General features: G+C 51.3%; 1 protein-coding gene across 6 annotated transcripts in view; it reads right to left on the bottom strand.

Annotated features, from left to right (window-relative positions):
• HIVEP3 (HIVEP zinc finger 3) overlaps positions 1-15079 on the bottom strand; it is a 537183-nt gene that overhangs the window by 56401 nt on the left and 465703 nt on the right. For all 6 annotated transcript variants that reach the window (XM_077961639.1, XM_001085309.5, XM_077961650.1 and 3 more), the window contains 2 exons: positions 9447-15028; positions 5221-5366 (listed from right to left, as the gene is read on the bottom strand). In XM_077961639.1, coding sequence (XP_077817765.1) covers positions 5221-5366; positions 9447-14507 — 5207 coding nt within the window. In that variant the 5' untranslated portion in view covers positions 14508-15028. The remainder of the gene's footprint in view (positions 1-5220; positions 5367-9446; positions 15029-15079) is intronic.

Below are 15079 nucleotides of genomic sequence, written 5' to 3'. Positions count from 1 at the left end.
GGTGGAGGTGATTGAATCATGGGGGCAGTTTCCCCTATGCCATTCTGGTGACAGTGCGTGAGTTCTCATGAGACTGATGGTTTTATAAGCATTCAGTAGTTCCTCCTGCATGCATTTTTCCTTCCTGCCGCTTTGTGAAGAAGGTGCCTTGCTTCCCCTTCACCTTCCGCCATGATTGTAAGTTTCCTGAGGTTTCCCCAGTCATGTGAATGAGTCAATTAAACCTCTTTTCTTTATAAATTACCCAGCCTTGGGCAGTTCTTTATAGCAGTGTGAAAACAGACTAAACAGACAGTGTCCAGGAAACCAAGAGGACAAAGTCTTGCATGGACGAGTGAAGGATTAACTGTGTCAAATGCTGCTGATGGCTCAGGAAAGAATAGAAGTGAGAACTGACTACTGACTTCTGCAAGGTGAGGGTCACCATTGACTTGGATAAGAGCAGCTTCTGAGGTGTGAAGAGCCCAAAGGCCCACCTTGAATAGATTTGAGAGAAGCCAGGAAGAAAGATACAGAGGTGAGGAACACGGTCAACTTCTTACGGAGTTTTTCTTTAAAGGAAACAGAGAAATCTGGCAATATGGCCCTTCAGTCAAAATGTTTTTAAGGTGGAAACCTTAAGTCTGGGTATGCTAACTTGAATGGCCTAGGAGAGTGGCAATGGCTGGAGTGAGGTACTGAGGTAGGTGAGGTGGGATGGGAGCCAATGCCCTCCCACAGGAGGTGCAGCAGCTGAGTCCTGCAGCAGGCAGGATCTGGCATGGAATCCTGGGATCTCACCATCTGAACTTATCATTCCCTTCGGACCTAAGCCCCAACAACATACCACCCAACTGGGCTTGGTCAGCCAGGTGCTTCCTATCAATTCCAGTCTCTTCCTCTTCCATGTAAGCCCGCTGGGCTGAATTCCCAGCTTTCCTTGCGACAAGTGAACTTGAGTTAAGACAATATAGTCATTACTTTCAAGAAACAATATAACTTTGTGTGTGTGAAAACAACACTGCTTAACAAAAAGCCATTCTAAACAACCAAGGCAAATGCACGGGTGCGGGGTGAGAGAGCCATCACATCCCTGATGGGCACTCCCAGGGTCTGCCTGGGAAATGCGGACTTTGTTCAGGTGTGGAAGTGATGGGGAATGCAGAGGGGGCCATGTGCCAGGAAACTAGTGCAATAAATAGAGACTGATGCATTGTGTGTGCAAATCATTACCCAAGAAGGGACTTGGGAGGAGACAGAAATGGATCTTAGCACCAGGGTTATGACAGAAGTAACACAAAGAACTACAGAGTGTGGAGGGATTTGGGAGGCTTGTTAGAGTAACAGGGCTGAGTACTGGCTTTTGAAGGCTGAGTAGAATTTGGCAATGGCAGGGCCCAGCAGGCAGCAAAAGGTGAAGGGCGACAGGAGCAGGTCAGATTCTGAGGCCAGCACTCACAGACTGAGTTTAAACTGGATCCTGTAGGTGAGGCAGCCACAAATGGCTTTGGAGAAAAGCACGACACAGGCAGAACCATGTTTAGTGATGCTCAGTGGTACCAACATTGGAACTCTAGAGATAGGGTGGCCAGAGCAGTGGCAGAGGGAATAAAGAGACCACACTGAGTCACTGACTACTTCACGCAGACACCAAGATTGGGGGACTAATTGGAAAAGGGGAGAAGGCATCCAAGACAATGTTAAAGTTCTGAGTGTGAAGGGCTGGGTGTATCACCTGAGATCTGGATGTGGAAGGAGATGCTGTTGATGGGAAGTGGAAGGCTTGGTTTGCACACGCTAAGTGTGAGGTGTTGTGTTTCCCAGGCAAAAATGCCCAGGAGGCACCAAAACCAGTGTCTGCAGTTCAGGGGTGAGGTCCTGGCTGGAGACCCAGATGTAGCAATGTTGGCACAAAGATGAGGCTGGAAGCCCAGGAGATGGGTGATGCCAGCAAGGGAGAATGCTCAAGGCAAGAGGAAGTGAGTCTCACTGATCAGGTACAGGAGCTGCCATCACACCTGTAGCAGGTGGACTGTTGGGCAGCTTAACCTTCCTCTCCACCTGTCTGGGTCTCACCCGCCCTTCCGGGCCTGGCCCCACCTCCTCTGGGGAGCCCTCTCTGGCTATTCCATCTGCCAGGCATCTTTCCCTTGCTGTGAGCTTCATAGCCCTGGCCATCCCCACCTTAGCACTGGGTCTTGTGTTGCCACCTTGGTGTAGTCCCCAAGCACCTTGAGGGCAGGATGACATTTAACTCCCATGGGCCACTGCATTTTCTGGCACAGAGCACCCAAAAGGCACTGATTAAACAGATCCTCCTCCTTGATGAATTAATAAATTGATCAGTTGCTGAAATGGAGGTCAAGAAAGAAAGTAAGGCGAGTTTAATTAGAGATAAAAAGACTCACGTATGTTGGACTCATACAGCATCTACTCTTTTGTGTCTGGCTTACTGATTCATCATGAACTAGGCCTACATGTATCAACATGGAGGCATGTCAAAAACACTGTTGAGTAAACATAACAAGCTACAGATATATGTTAAACCAACTTGAGTAGTCACGAGCATGATATCTAGCAAATATTTCAGGTTCTCCCAAGCACACAGTAGGAATGCACTTCTCTACTCCCACGGAATTAGGTGAGGCCATATGACTTGCTCTGGCCATTTAAATGTGAGCAGAAGCTTCTGGGTGGAACCATTTTTTTCTTCTTCCTCTCTCAGCCTCTACTGGCCTGGATCTTAGGAACAGAGCTCCATGGGAGACCCTTCTCAAATGTGTACAGGAGTGAAATACATGTGTTCTTTGTATTAAAAAAGAAAGAAAGAAATAAAAGGAAGAACTGAGTCTAAGGCAAAACTGTGGGACTGCAGAGAAGTGTGCCCAGTGATTCTGGGTGGGGGCACCCTTCGCAATTTGGGGGAACAAGAGGTTGTAAGGTTGGTGGACTGGAAGGTCAGCATCTCCGGCCCCATCCCTGAAATGCCGGAGGTGTCCTAGGTTATGTAGCAACCAAAATGCCCTCCCTTCTCCTTCACCATTTCCAAACACTCTGGTGGGTGACGCCAGCCCTAAGAGAACCATGAATGTAGAAGAATCACCAGAAGTGAGGGTGGGAGGCACGGTCCCAGCTTGAGACAGCCAGGCTGGGGGAGGAAAGGATCTGACACTATAATCAATTCCGTATGTGCTCAAATTGCATGTGACAAGTTGAAAGGGAGAGGATACCTTCCATAGCTGGCAGAATAGAGTGGGACTGTCCTGGAGGGAGATTGATGAAATGGATATACTAGTGGTAAAATGCACCAATGTCCATTTTTTGAGCAGCTATGAACTATAGACTTTACATACGGTCTCACAGGGTCCTCTGAAAATCCCACATGTTATTTTCCCCCTTTTACAAACGTTATTCTCCCCCTTTTACAAATAAGGAAACTGAGGGCTGGAGAACTGGGGGGCTAGTCTCAGGCAGAACAGAGGTAAGTGGGGCAGAGATGACAGAACTCAACCAAGAGGAGGATTCTGAAGCAGAGCAGATGGGACTGAGTGAAGACCTGGAAGGAGGTGGAGAGGGAGCAGGACCCATGCCGGCTGGAGGAAGAGGAGAAGGGGACTCGTGGGTGATCTTTCCCCTCCTTCAGCCAATGCAGACCCTGTAGGCAGAGACATCCAGCAGGAAGCTGGGAGGGGAGTGGCTCCTGCCAGCTGCTTTTCTGGAGTCTCAGGCTTCCCGAGGTCTCAGAGCACCTGCCTCTCAGGGAAGATGCGAACCTCCTCAGGCGCATACAGAACGCTGCTGGGGCAAGCTCCCGGGACACCACGAAACACTCAGCAGTCCTCAGAGCCCACAGAGAGCCTCTAAAGCAAGAAGGAAGAGGGCCAGTCCCTGGGAGCAGGCGCTTCATCAATCCTGCCTCTGTGTGGCCTCTAAGGGACCCAGTGGCATGAGAACACAGAGACACACGAGGGCGCTCTAACCAAACAGCAGGAGGAACTGCGTCCATCCCCAAACGGAAAGAGGGTTGGCATTGTTGAAGACCTTTGGTCCAGTTTTTTTTCAATGTAGTCGCTATTGGTATTTTAGGCAGTAGGTTTCAGGGTCTTTTGCTACCCCTGGCCCCCTTCCCATCACTGACCACCCTGCTCTCCACATTTCCAAGCACCCTTCCTCCTGAGAGCCCCTACTGGTCAGTGCCACCAGAAGATGCCAACTGCCAACTGGTGGCGCTGGGGATGATGGCAGTCTCTGTTGTCCCCCAACCTTACGGAGGACTCCTGTGCCTCCCATGCTGACCCTGTGAGTTAGGCGCTTGCAGGTGCTAGAGGATCAGAGGCCCCCAGTGACAGCCGTGTTGGCCCCGGCTCATGGGGACTGTCCTCCACAGGAAGCACATCTTCCTCTATGTTGTTGTCCTTCAGGGCTGTGCAGGATCAGGCCACCCTGATCACACCAGGGACACAGACACAGGACCCTGAGACAGACGCCACAGGACCTGCTCACAGACACCCAAATCCCAGGAAGCAAACATGTGGCCACACAAAACACAGCGGCACAAAACTTCCACAAAGCACGTCTGAAACAAGGCACCCTTCCAGAGCCCAGACAGTCCCCGAAGCTGTGAGCTCTGAAACGTTTAGACCATTGGTTTCCCAAAGTTAAGCATCAAAGGTGCATAACTAGGAATGATATTCAAAATATTCACCAACCGATGAGTCCTGGGCCCCAGCCAGTCAGGATGGGGACCAGTGGAAACACCAGGTGCATACAGTGTGCAATCAGCCCTGCAAATAGCCTAGTCGGCTGAGCCCGAGTGCCCCGTGGGAAACCAGACATGCCAAGATGGCCATTGGGCAGTACAGAGGTGATTTTTGGAGAATACATGTCAAGAGAGACAGGAGTCTGGACATTTGCTGGGATACTGGGATGGCAACCCAATGCAGGGACTAGAAACCTGGCCAGGATCTGAGAAAATGAAGGGCTGGAGAAAGACCCAGACCCCTCCAGTTCCTCAACAAATACCCAGCATTGCCCATCGCCACCAAGAAACCCCATGGTATTCTTAAACAGAGGGGCCTGAGAGTCCCAGGAAGGTGATGTCTGCTGAAAGGCATCGCTGGGACCACAGGGCACGTGTGGGCAGAGCCCTTGTCAACTGAGCCACTGCTGCCCGTGAACACCGACGGGCACCAGCTCTTATTCCACGGGAAGCAGACGATGAAAACCAAACATGAGTCTTACCCTCCTTCGAAGATTTTGATCCTCGCCGGCTCCCCTCTCTGGGAGGCAGGAGCATCCTCCTCTGGCTCCCCTCTCCTCTCTTCTTCCTTCTCCACTCTAGCTAGATCTTTCTGGCCTTCCGGGGAAACCAGCGAAGGGAGGTGAACCTGGCCCACCGCAGGAATGACAAAATCATTGCTGGTTAAAAGTGCATCCTCAGCCACGAATGCAATGCTAATCATCATGCCTTATATGGCACTGCACAAGTACACATATGTAATCTTCACACTCCTCCATGAAGAGGTGCTATTCGCCCCACTTTACAGAACTAAGGAAACTGATCCCCAGAGAGAAGTCCCTTATCCAAGGCCATGCCATTAGTTGGTGTTACAGCTGGAACCCTGTCTCTTTCAGGTTAACCTCCCATAAGACCTGTGTTTGTTATCTGTCTTTCACACTAGTCTGGGAACTCCTGGTGACAGGTCCTAATCTTGGTCTCCTTGGGCACCCCAGAACCCCACACAGGGCCTATCTCAGAGAAGATGCTTAAATAATGTTGAACACGTGAACAAAGGCTCCACTCTGCCTTGGAGATAAACTGGCCCAGTTCTTGTTTATAGATCAGAAAGCTAAGGTTACCCAGTGAGTTGAGGGCAGAGCTGGGAGTGCAGCACAGGTCTCTTGCTTCCAGGACCTTGGCCCTCCTGTGCTAGTACCAAAGGCCAGGAGCTGGGCTGAGGACCCTGACCAGCAGCACGTCCCCAACTCCACCACAGAGACAGGCACAGAGAGGCTGTGCAAGCTCTGGGCTGTTAGTCCTGCAGGACCCACACACTTTACAGAGCCATGCGTCAATGATGAGAGCTGGCTTAAGGGGAGGGCTGGCATTGGCCTTGTGCTTCCTGGACATCTTCCACTATTCCAAGAACATGTCCTCTAAATGCTGCAGTGTTGTCAGGGGTGGGTGCACTCTTGCCTAGGGAGCAGAAATGCTGTGCTTAGGGCAGGGGCTGGGAGTGAGAATTTCCTTCTACTTCACGCCACTGTCATTTAGGTCATGAAAAACCATGCTGTTTCCAGCCAGTGAATGAAGCAACCACATTTCCTGATGCTGAGGCAATCTAAGAACGGCAGTTCCCTGTGCCAGCCACCACACCTGCCCCCACAAGGACAGGTGTGGGGCTAGACAGAAAGGTGCCTGCCTGGGAATCGGGGAATCTGAGTTCCAGCGCCAGATAGGCCATGGCACACTGAGCTGCTGTTTGGTGGATGACTTCACCTCTCTGGGCCTCAGAGTCTGAGGGGATTTAGACCATCTTGAAGATCCATTCCAGGGCCAACTTCTATGACTCAGTGACCACCAAATAATCCCTTCAGACTTGGAGGAGGGGAGTGGAAACCGAGCAAGAATCTGGACTGCTGCTTTGGCAGAAGGCAGCTAGTTTTCTGCAATACCCTTGGGTTTCCAGAGCCTACCACTTCCACTCCACCCCGGCCTGTGATCTAGACTGTCCATGGAATGACCAAGGTGCCTCCCACAGGCAAACGGACTGCTTCTCCCTCACAGCCTGCCGTGATATCTGGGCCACACTGGAGGAGGCTGGTTTGGGTGGCAGTGTACCACTCTCCCAGGAAACACAGTGTTGGAATCGAGCAGGGACCAGGGATCCATTTTAGCTTTTGATGACAACCATATGAATAAGTATAGCTAAAAATACTTACTGAGTGCCAATGTGGCATGCACTGTTCTAAGCACACTCTGCATGTCTTAACTCATTTAATTATCTCCACAGTCCTATGAGCTAAGTGTTATTATTATCCCTATTTTACAGAGGATGAAACCAAGGCTCAGAGAGTTTAAGTTATTGGCCCAAGGTCCCATAGCTAGTAGGTAAGGTAGTGAGATTCAAACCTGGGCAAGTTGGCACCTGAATCCTTGTTCTTAATAACTTTGTGACAGTGCTGTGTTGTTGTCAAAATGATTACCAAGGAGGAAAAAGGAAAGAATGTGGCTACAAAGTGGACTCTTAACAAGCTGGGGTTTCTCCAGGGTTTATACATGGAAGAAAATATCTATGACCAAACAAAAACATCATAGGGTGTCCTAGACCTGCACAAAGATGGTTTGGAAGAGCTTCAAAATGCTAAGATAGACCTAAGGACCTTTTCAGAACTACTAACAGAGAATGGAAGCCACAAGCTGACAAATGTCAGCTCAGTACAATAAAGAGCCTTCTTAGAGCACTGTCCAAAGATGGATTGGAATGTATCATGAGATGGTGAGTTCCTCTCGCTGGAGATATGCAAGCGGAGACCAGAGAGAGGTGTAGTTGTATAAAGGCCTTAAGCCATAGACCATGCGGTTATACTAATGTACCAGATTGGGGCAATTCTGGCAGGAAACATGCCAGTGAACCAAACAGAATATTCCAAGAAAAAGTTCACAGGTTTTAGGAGCATTATAAATAAATACTTGCCAAATCCAATTATAAATAAATAATTGCCAAATCCAAATTAACACTTTCTTTCTCTTAAATGGCCTGTAACATTTTCAGTCATTAAAAACTAGAGGCAGCTTAGATAATTCAAAAGGGCACTGGACTAAAATCTAGTTTTGATCTAGGCTCTGCCATTTACTGTGTGGCCTTGTGAAAGTTACTTAACCTCTCTGTGTTTTGGTCTCTTCATCTATGAAATGGTGATACTGCACCCTAACTTTCAAGTTGGTTGTAAGGAGAAAAGTAGCAATTAGCATAGTACTTGGTACATAATAGGTACCCAAAAAGCTAGCAGTATGAATAATTATAACAGCATCTTGGGAGTGGCCACAGCTAGTAAGAGATGCTGAAGAGGAAATTAGCATGACATTAATGCAAAAGTGGAAATCTTGGTTAGGGATCTATGTAGACTGACAAAGACATCTAGGGAATAAATTTAGAAAACAGTTCTGTGAAGAACATCCAGTCAAGCTAAGGACAAATTCAATGCGCAAAGTTCGCTCAATGACAAAAGAGGAAGATATGAGAGCATGGGAAATTATAGAACACAGTTTTGCTCACTTATCTACAATATGAATTTAGTTTTGGGAATTTAGACCTAATTTGGTCAGAGCTTCTGGTCTGAAGACACACTAATGAATATTTTTTAATTTGCAGTCATCTTTTAAGATTTTTCTCTCCTCAAATAATTAAAAGAAGAAAAATAGACTCTTTGGAGTCAGATAGGTCTGGGTTCAAATTCTGGGTTTGTCCAACATTTGCCAGATGACCTTGACCTTTCTCAGACTCTGACCCTCAGTTCCCTAAGCTATAGAAGGGAGATGGTTATGTTACTTCAGAGGTGGAGGTGAACAGTGACTAGATTCAAGGGCCCAGCACAGTGCCTGGCACCATGAGGCTGCTCAATAAACAAGATCAGCTGTTATTCCACAAATGCCAAGTCAACATAATCCAAATCCCTAGGCTGGCCTTGTCAGGGTATGGTGGTGGTTTTTGTCTGAAGTTTGAAATTACTGAATTTCAAACTTGCTGAGCTTTCAGGGGACTAGTTCATTTTATAGCTCCTGATGTAGCCTCAGATCAAAGGCAATGAAAGAGTAAATATTAGCGTTTCTTGACCACATAGCACAGATAGGTCAAACTGTGAGTGGCATTGCCATCCACTGGTAAGGAGGGATACTGCATCTCAGCTCCATTTGCTGTCTTACTCCCAGAAAAGGAAGAAGGAATATTTCAGGAGTTGTTTGTGCCAAATTATAGAATCTTGGAAATGGGAAGATTTAAAGTGGTACTAGAGAATGGAAACAGCAGATGTAAGAATTAAGAAAAGCAGGAAAAGACTAACAAGACAAGGGATATCCATACAATGAAGGAGAGGTATAAAGTTCTAAAATTGCTACAGGCATTCCTGTCAGCCAAGTTTTCCAACTCAGTCTTTTGGTAAATTTCTTGTTTTCTTACTGAGCCTATATCTTTGATTTTACAACAGAAGTTCATGGGAGAGCAGGATCACTTTATGGCTAACTTTGTTGAAAGTGTATCCATTCCAACGATATGAGGGATACACTGACAAAGAAACTCAATAAACATGTTTCCTTGTAAGGTGACCAGCCTCAGCTTTCAGAGAGGCAATCTGACACTCATCTGGCTCTAGTTCTGCAACTTGAACCTGAGGATACTGTGGCTTTAAAAGTTCACCAAGGGCTTTTTGCAAATCAGTGATGAGAAGAAAAACAAGGTTGAACTTACCTCTGTCATGCGGGGCTTGCGGGAGCTGGATGGCACAAGCCTTCCTGCCTCAGGATGCGGAGCTGTGGCCATGGTGTATGTCTCTTTGCTCACTTTCTGCTTAGACCTCAGGAGGGACAAAGCAGCTTTAGTGGAAACCCCCGGAAGGTTGGGGTTGTACAAACTTATGCACCAACCAGCGTAAACAGAGGACCTCCTATCTGCATGCTGGATGTGATTTGGCTTAATGTAGTTTAAATAGCACCAACTGACATTAGTGGTTGTGTGGAGGCTGGGGAACTGCAGTACCTTCTTTGAGTCTGTACCTTCTTGTGACTTGGCTGGTCTGGAGGACGTTTCTGACAGAGGCAGAGAGCTGGGAGGTGCCAAGGAGGGGAGATCAGGTTGTTCCTTGGAATCTTCTTTCTTCACACTCAGTGGGGGCAACCCTCTTTGGTGAGGTTTGCCAGATGGCTGGGGATATTCCTTCAAAGCTTCTGAGCCTGGGGCTGTCCCATGGGGCAATGCGGGGTGAGGGAGGGGAGGAATTTCCTTTGTGTCAGATGGATCTGAGGACAGGCTGGACAGCATTTCTAGCTCTCTCCTGCCCTGGCCCTGGTTGCCTAAGTGGGATTTCTCTGGCCTTTTCCCATCCTCGGTGCTGGTAAGTACCACACTGCACGGTTTTACCAGCTCAAGTTTTTCATCTGCCTTGGAAGCCTCCTCCTCCTTCACTCTTTTTTGCTGCTGGGTTTCCATGGTAAGTTCAAGGCTGCCAGCTGGTGAAAGGACACGTTTGCTTCCCCCTGCTGTTGATGAACTCCCCTCCAGGCTCAAGACACTCTCTGATGACAGGGAAGTGCCTTTTCTTTCAGGTAATGTCACAGGCACTCTCAGGTATGGAGTTGGGAAAGCTCTGCCTTGCTCTTCACTTAACCCAGAAGGGCCGGGCCCAACCTCATGCACATCTGCACCACACACAGTCATCCCTTTTGATGGGGGTTCCTCAAACTTGGAAAGTGCCACAGTTGCTGAGCTGCCTTGGGACTGGGTGACCAAGATCTGGGAAAGGGTGGTGTACATTGCACTCCCATAGGATGGCATATTGGTCTGAACACGGACAGGCACAACCAGGGACACCATGGTGTCTGGACAGGCGGGCAGGGCCAGTGGAGGAGCTGATGTAGGTGCTGAGGAGCTGGCTGGGGGAGCCACAGGGGGTAGCCGGATGTCACTGCTGTACTCTGTGCTTGGGGAGAGGCCAGCACTTCCTGTTGCCAGTGGGGCCAGGCTGGTTTTGATCTGGGGCAGATGGCTTTCCACATCACCAGGGAGCTGAAGCGCAAACTGGGATTGCAGAGGCAGGAAAAACCCAGAAGAGAGTGCTGAGGAGGCTGGGTATGGCATGGGGAGGAAGGAAGGAGGCTGTCGGAAGGGGATGTTGGCTGGGTGAGGCATGAGCTGGGGGAGATGGAGTTGGCCTGGGTGCAGAACAGTAGGCTGGAGAGGAAGCGGTGGGGCTTGAAATAAGGAGGGAGGAAGTGGAGGCATGGAGTATGGTGAGGACAGGAGGCCGGACATGGCCTGGGTGGAGAAGAATTCTGGAGACTGTCCTGGCTCATGTTGCACGAGGTGCTGGAAGGAGAAAAGGGAGACAGGTGGGGGCAGGTACGGCTTCTCATGCAGGGGTGTCTGGGCAACAGGGTGGTGGAACACCTGCAGTGCTTCTGTGTAGGGCACAGTGGGCCCCAATGGGGGCCTGTCCTGCCCTGGGCCCTTGCCTCCCAAGGGCCCACCATGTGAGGTGGCCGTGGAGGAAATCTGGGACAATGAGCTTTTGGTGGAGGGTTTACTGGATGAGGGCTGTGGTTCTTCGCTCTCCTGTCTTCCCTTGGGGGCAGCCTCCAACTCAGATTCTGGAGGCCTGCTCAGAGAGGCCTGTCTCACCAAGAAGCATTTTCTTCTCTCTGGCGGGGCCACCCGCGCTGGTGGAGCCACTGGGGCTGGAGCAGAAGGGCCTGTCAAGGACAAGCTGCCATAGTCAAAGGATTTGCTGCGTGTCTCGGTCATGTGGGCAGAATGGGAAACGTTGGGGCTTTGCTCTGAGGCTGACCTCCGCATCTCTCGGGCATGCGGGTGGTGGCTGGGGACAGTCAACATGTGGGTGCCCGGGAGTTTGGGGCGTGTGTCAGATGAGGGACCGGGGGCCTCGGCTTTCCCATGGTCATCCCTCTCAAATGAGGCTGAGCGGCTGGACCCACTCAGAGAGATACTGCTTTCCTGGCTCGGGCTGCGAGACAGAGGCACAGAGGACTCAAAGCTGGACTCCCCTGATGATTGGGCCATCTCTGCCAGGCGCAGCCTCTTTTTTTTGGGTGGCAGCTTCTCGGCCGGGAGCTGGGCAAGTGTCTGGCTGCGCTGGGGCCACTGGAACTCCTCAGTCTTCTCAGGTTCCTTAGGGGGCGGCTCTGGCTCTGTGTCCGGCCGGTCAGGCTCCTCGGTTACCAGGATCTCAGGAACCTGAATGTTGGGCTGGCGGACCAACTTGGGCTGCAGGGAGTGAGCCGAGCGTCCGTGTGGGGCAGGTGGGGGCGATGGGAACTGGGTCAGAGGTTTGTCTTCCCCTTCCAAGCCACTCGGCTGCTCGAGAGAGTCAGATTTCTCAAAGGAGCTGGTGTGCTGGATGACAGAAATTTCTTTGGACGTTGTTCTCCTCTCCTTCCCTGATTCTGAACTGGACCCTGGCTTGGGAGTCCTTGGCTGGAAGCCCGTGGGTCCCTCCAAGGAGGGCACTGATTTACTCGGTTCTGCTGGTGACTTGGTGGACTCCAGGGGAAGGTTCCGAGCAGCATCGGATGGCCCGGGGCTGCCAAACTGACTTTTTGTGGACTCAAAGGCGGGTGGTTCTTCCTCGTCCCCAAGGCTCTTCTCTTTCCTCCTCTTCCTTAGTGGAGTGAGTTCCAGGGTGGTCCCTAGTTTGTAATGCATCATTTGGGACCACGGCTCATGCTCAGTCTGACTCTTTTCGGCTTCTGGAGATGTGTGGGTGCCTGCAGAGATGGGCTTTGCGATCTGAAGCTCTGAGCAGTAGTATTTTTTGTGGGCTTCGTAGTTATCCCTTTTCTTGTACCGAGCACCACATATGTTACATTCGTAGATCACCCCTTTTGTTTTCAAACCCTTCTTGGTCTTTTTGGTAAGTTCGCTTTCCTTGGGTTCCAGTTCATCTGAGGGCTTGGAGGCTGTGTCTTTGCTGCTTGGTCCAGGCTCCTCGGAACTGTACTCCCCTCCCAAAGGTAATTCGATTGCCGGCTGGCGCTTCAGCATCCGGGGGTGGGAGGTAAACACGTGACTGCTGCGGCTCAGGGCTTCGGAGTCGGTGATATGGTCATCGAAGGAGTAGCTACCTCGGAAGGGGTGGTGGGGGGTGCTGATAGTGCAGGCGGCAGAAGGCATTGAGTGGCTTCTCAGGAGAGGCACAGGGGGGGCGGTACTGGGCGGGTGCTGGAGGCTCAGCAGTGATTGTTCGGGCTTGGTTTTCTCGCTGTGGGATGACAGGGGCTCCCGGTAGAGGCTGGATTTCGGGGACTCCATGCTGCTGCGCCTGGACAGCGAGCTCCGCCGTGGCTTCACGCTGTCGATCTCGCTGGTGTCCACCACGGCCTCGTTGATGGTGATGAGCTTCGTGATGTGCTCAATCACCTGCGTCCGGGGTACAGACAAAGGCACCAGGCTGGGCTTGTCTTCGGTGGACAGGGGCAGGAGGGGCTGGGTGGAGGTGGCTGTCAGCATGGCAGTCCGCTGTCCTATTCGCCCACACTTGCCAAAGATGATCTCAGCGTAGGACTTGGCGTTGGTGTTTGGGGGGCTGACCTGCTGCTCTGCACTCTCAGAGCGGGAGAAATACCCAGACTCAGTACTCCCTTTGCTGCCTGGGCTCAGAAATGCCTGCTCATCAATCACCTTCTTCCTCTCGCTTAAGCGGAGGGCCAGCTTCTGCTTAATCGTGTGGGTGTCTTCGGGTTTATGGCTCAGGGGGTGCTCAGATGAGGGTTCCACAAATGGAGGGGGGTCTTCGAGTGACTGGGTGGTGCTGGACTGGGACAGGGAACAGCGTTCATGGCTGGAACTGTGGCTCCCAGAGCTGAACAGCCCACTGGAGAGAAGGGGCTGCTTGGATCTTGGGGAGAGCTCTGTAGGGTGACCAGAGGTGGCACTAGTCTCCTCTTCAGAATCTGTACTTTCTCCCTCGGTGGGCTCCTCAAACTCTTCCCCAGGGATTCGCTCCATCTCCAGCCCATGTGGGTACATCTCACTACCCATGCCTGAGGCCAGGCCTGCTTTGATGCGGTGGGCATGAGACTTCCTGTGCTTGTAGAGATTACTCTTGGTCTTGAAGGAGAAGCCACAGGGGCCGCAGGGGTAGGGCCTCTCACCCGTGTGTGAGCGAATGTGCTTCTGGAGCACGCTGGGCTTGGCACAGGGCCGGCTGCAGTACTGGCAGATGTACTTGCCCGGCTTCTGGGGCTTCCTCTCCTTCTTGTGTGCCTCTTCTGTGGGCTTCAAGGAGACCTGGGAAGGACGAGGCACAAAGACTTTGGGGACGCCAGGAAGGTCCTCGGGAGGAATGATGGAAGCGTGGGAAGGAAGGAGCTGGCTCTGAGGATGGAGCCCAGGGGCCACGAAGGAGCCAGAGGGTCCAGGTCTCATGGGGTCGACCAGTTGCCATGTGGACCCCTCCAGGAGATGCTCAGGTTTGCCGGGAGACATGAATGCTGGTGTCAGAGGGTGCTGCGGAAGCTGTGAGATGTGAACGGATGCTTCGATGGGGGGCCTTTTTGGGGGCTTCTGCTGCTGGCCTGTTTTCTCCTGAGAGCCTTCCCTAAGAACTGATGAGGGGCCCGGGAAGGGCTGCGGGGCTAGGAGCTCTTGGGCGGGGCTCTCTTGGGTGGCAGCTGTGCCGCTGCCTGGGTACGGGACGCTGGAAGAAACACTGGTCTGAATGGCCTCTCCTTTGGTCAGCCGCTTCCGGGGACTTCCCTCAGCCTTCTTGGTGCCCTTGACACTTTGTTCAGGATCCATGACCTTCACAAAGACTTCAGATGCTACTCAGGGAGAGTCAGGGCAGGCTGCATTTATGAATAATCCCAGTGTCCCAAGGAGGTGTCCAGCTTTGGCCACATTGGTCAAGAGCTGCAGAAGCCAAACCCAAGACGGCTTTGGGAGTTTTTTGCAAGTGTCACTGGCTGTGAGTGGATTCGGAGCAGGTCATCAGGGCCCAAGCTATTCTATTGGTGAGGCATGGCCCTCTACTTTGCAGACAGAAAACGCACCAGCACTTTCTGCCTGAATGTCTGTTGGGAAAACGTCATGAAGGATGTCAGTATTGCCATTGTATTGTTTCAGCTGGCAGTGGCAGGTGGCCCCCACGAGTCCCCCGTGTGCTATGCGAACAGTTGAAGGTTGGAGACATCTGCGTCCATGGCCCAGTCATCCCTGGTCCTGGCACAAGAGATGCCACGCTGGATGCTGGGGGTGGTTCTTCTCCCCTTTAGTTCTGGGTTGGAGATCAACGGCCTCGGAGGAGAAATCACGCTCTTCTTCTGTGTGATAGAAGTACACACACACACAAAAGAGAAGACAGAGTTACTGGG

The sequence above is a fragment of the Macaca mulatta genome, chromosome 1 (genome assembly GCF_049350105.2).
Source record: "Macaca mulatta isolate MMU2019108-1 chromosome 1, T2T-MMU8v2.0, whole genome shotgun sequence".
Lineage (NCBI taxonomy): Eukaryota > Metazoa > Chordata > Mammalia > Primates > Cercopithecidae > Macaca > Macaca mulatta.
The sequence above is the reverse complement of the archived record's forward strand: the minus strand, read 5'-3'. Positions and strand labels throughout refer to the sequence as shown.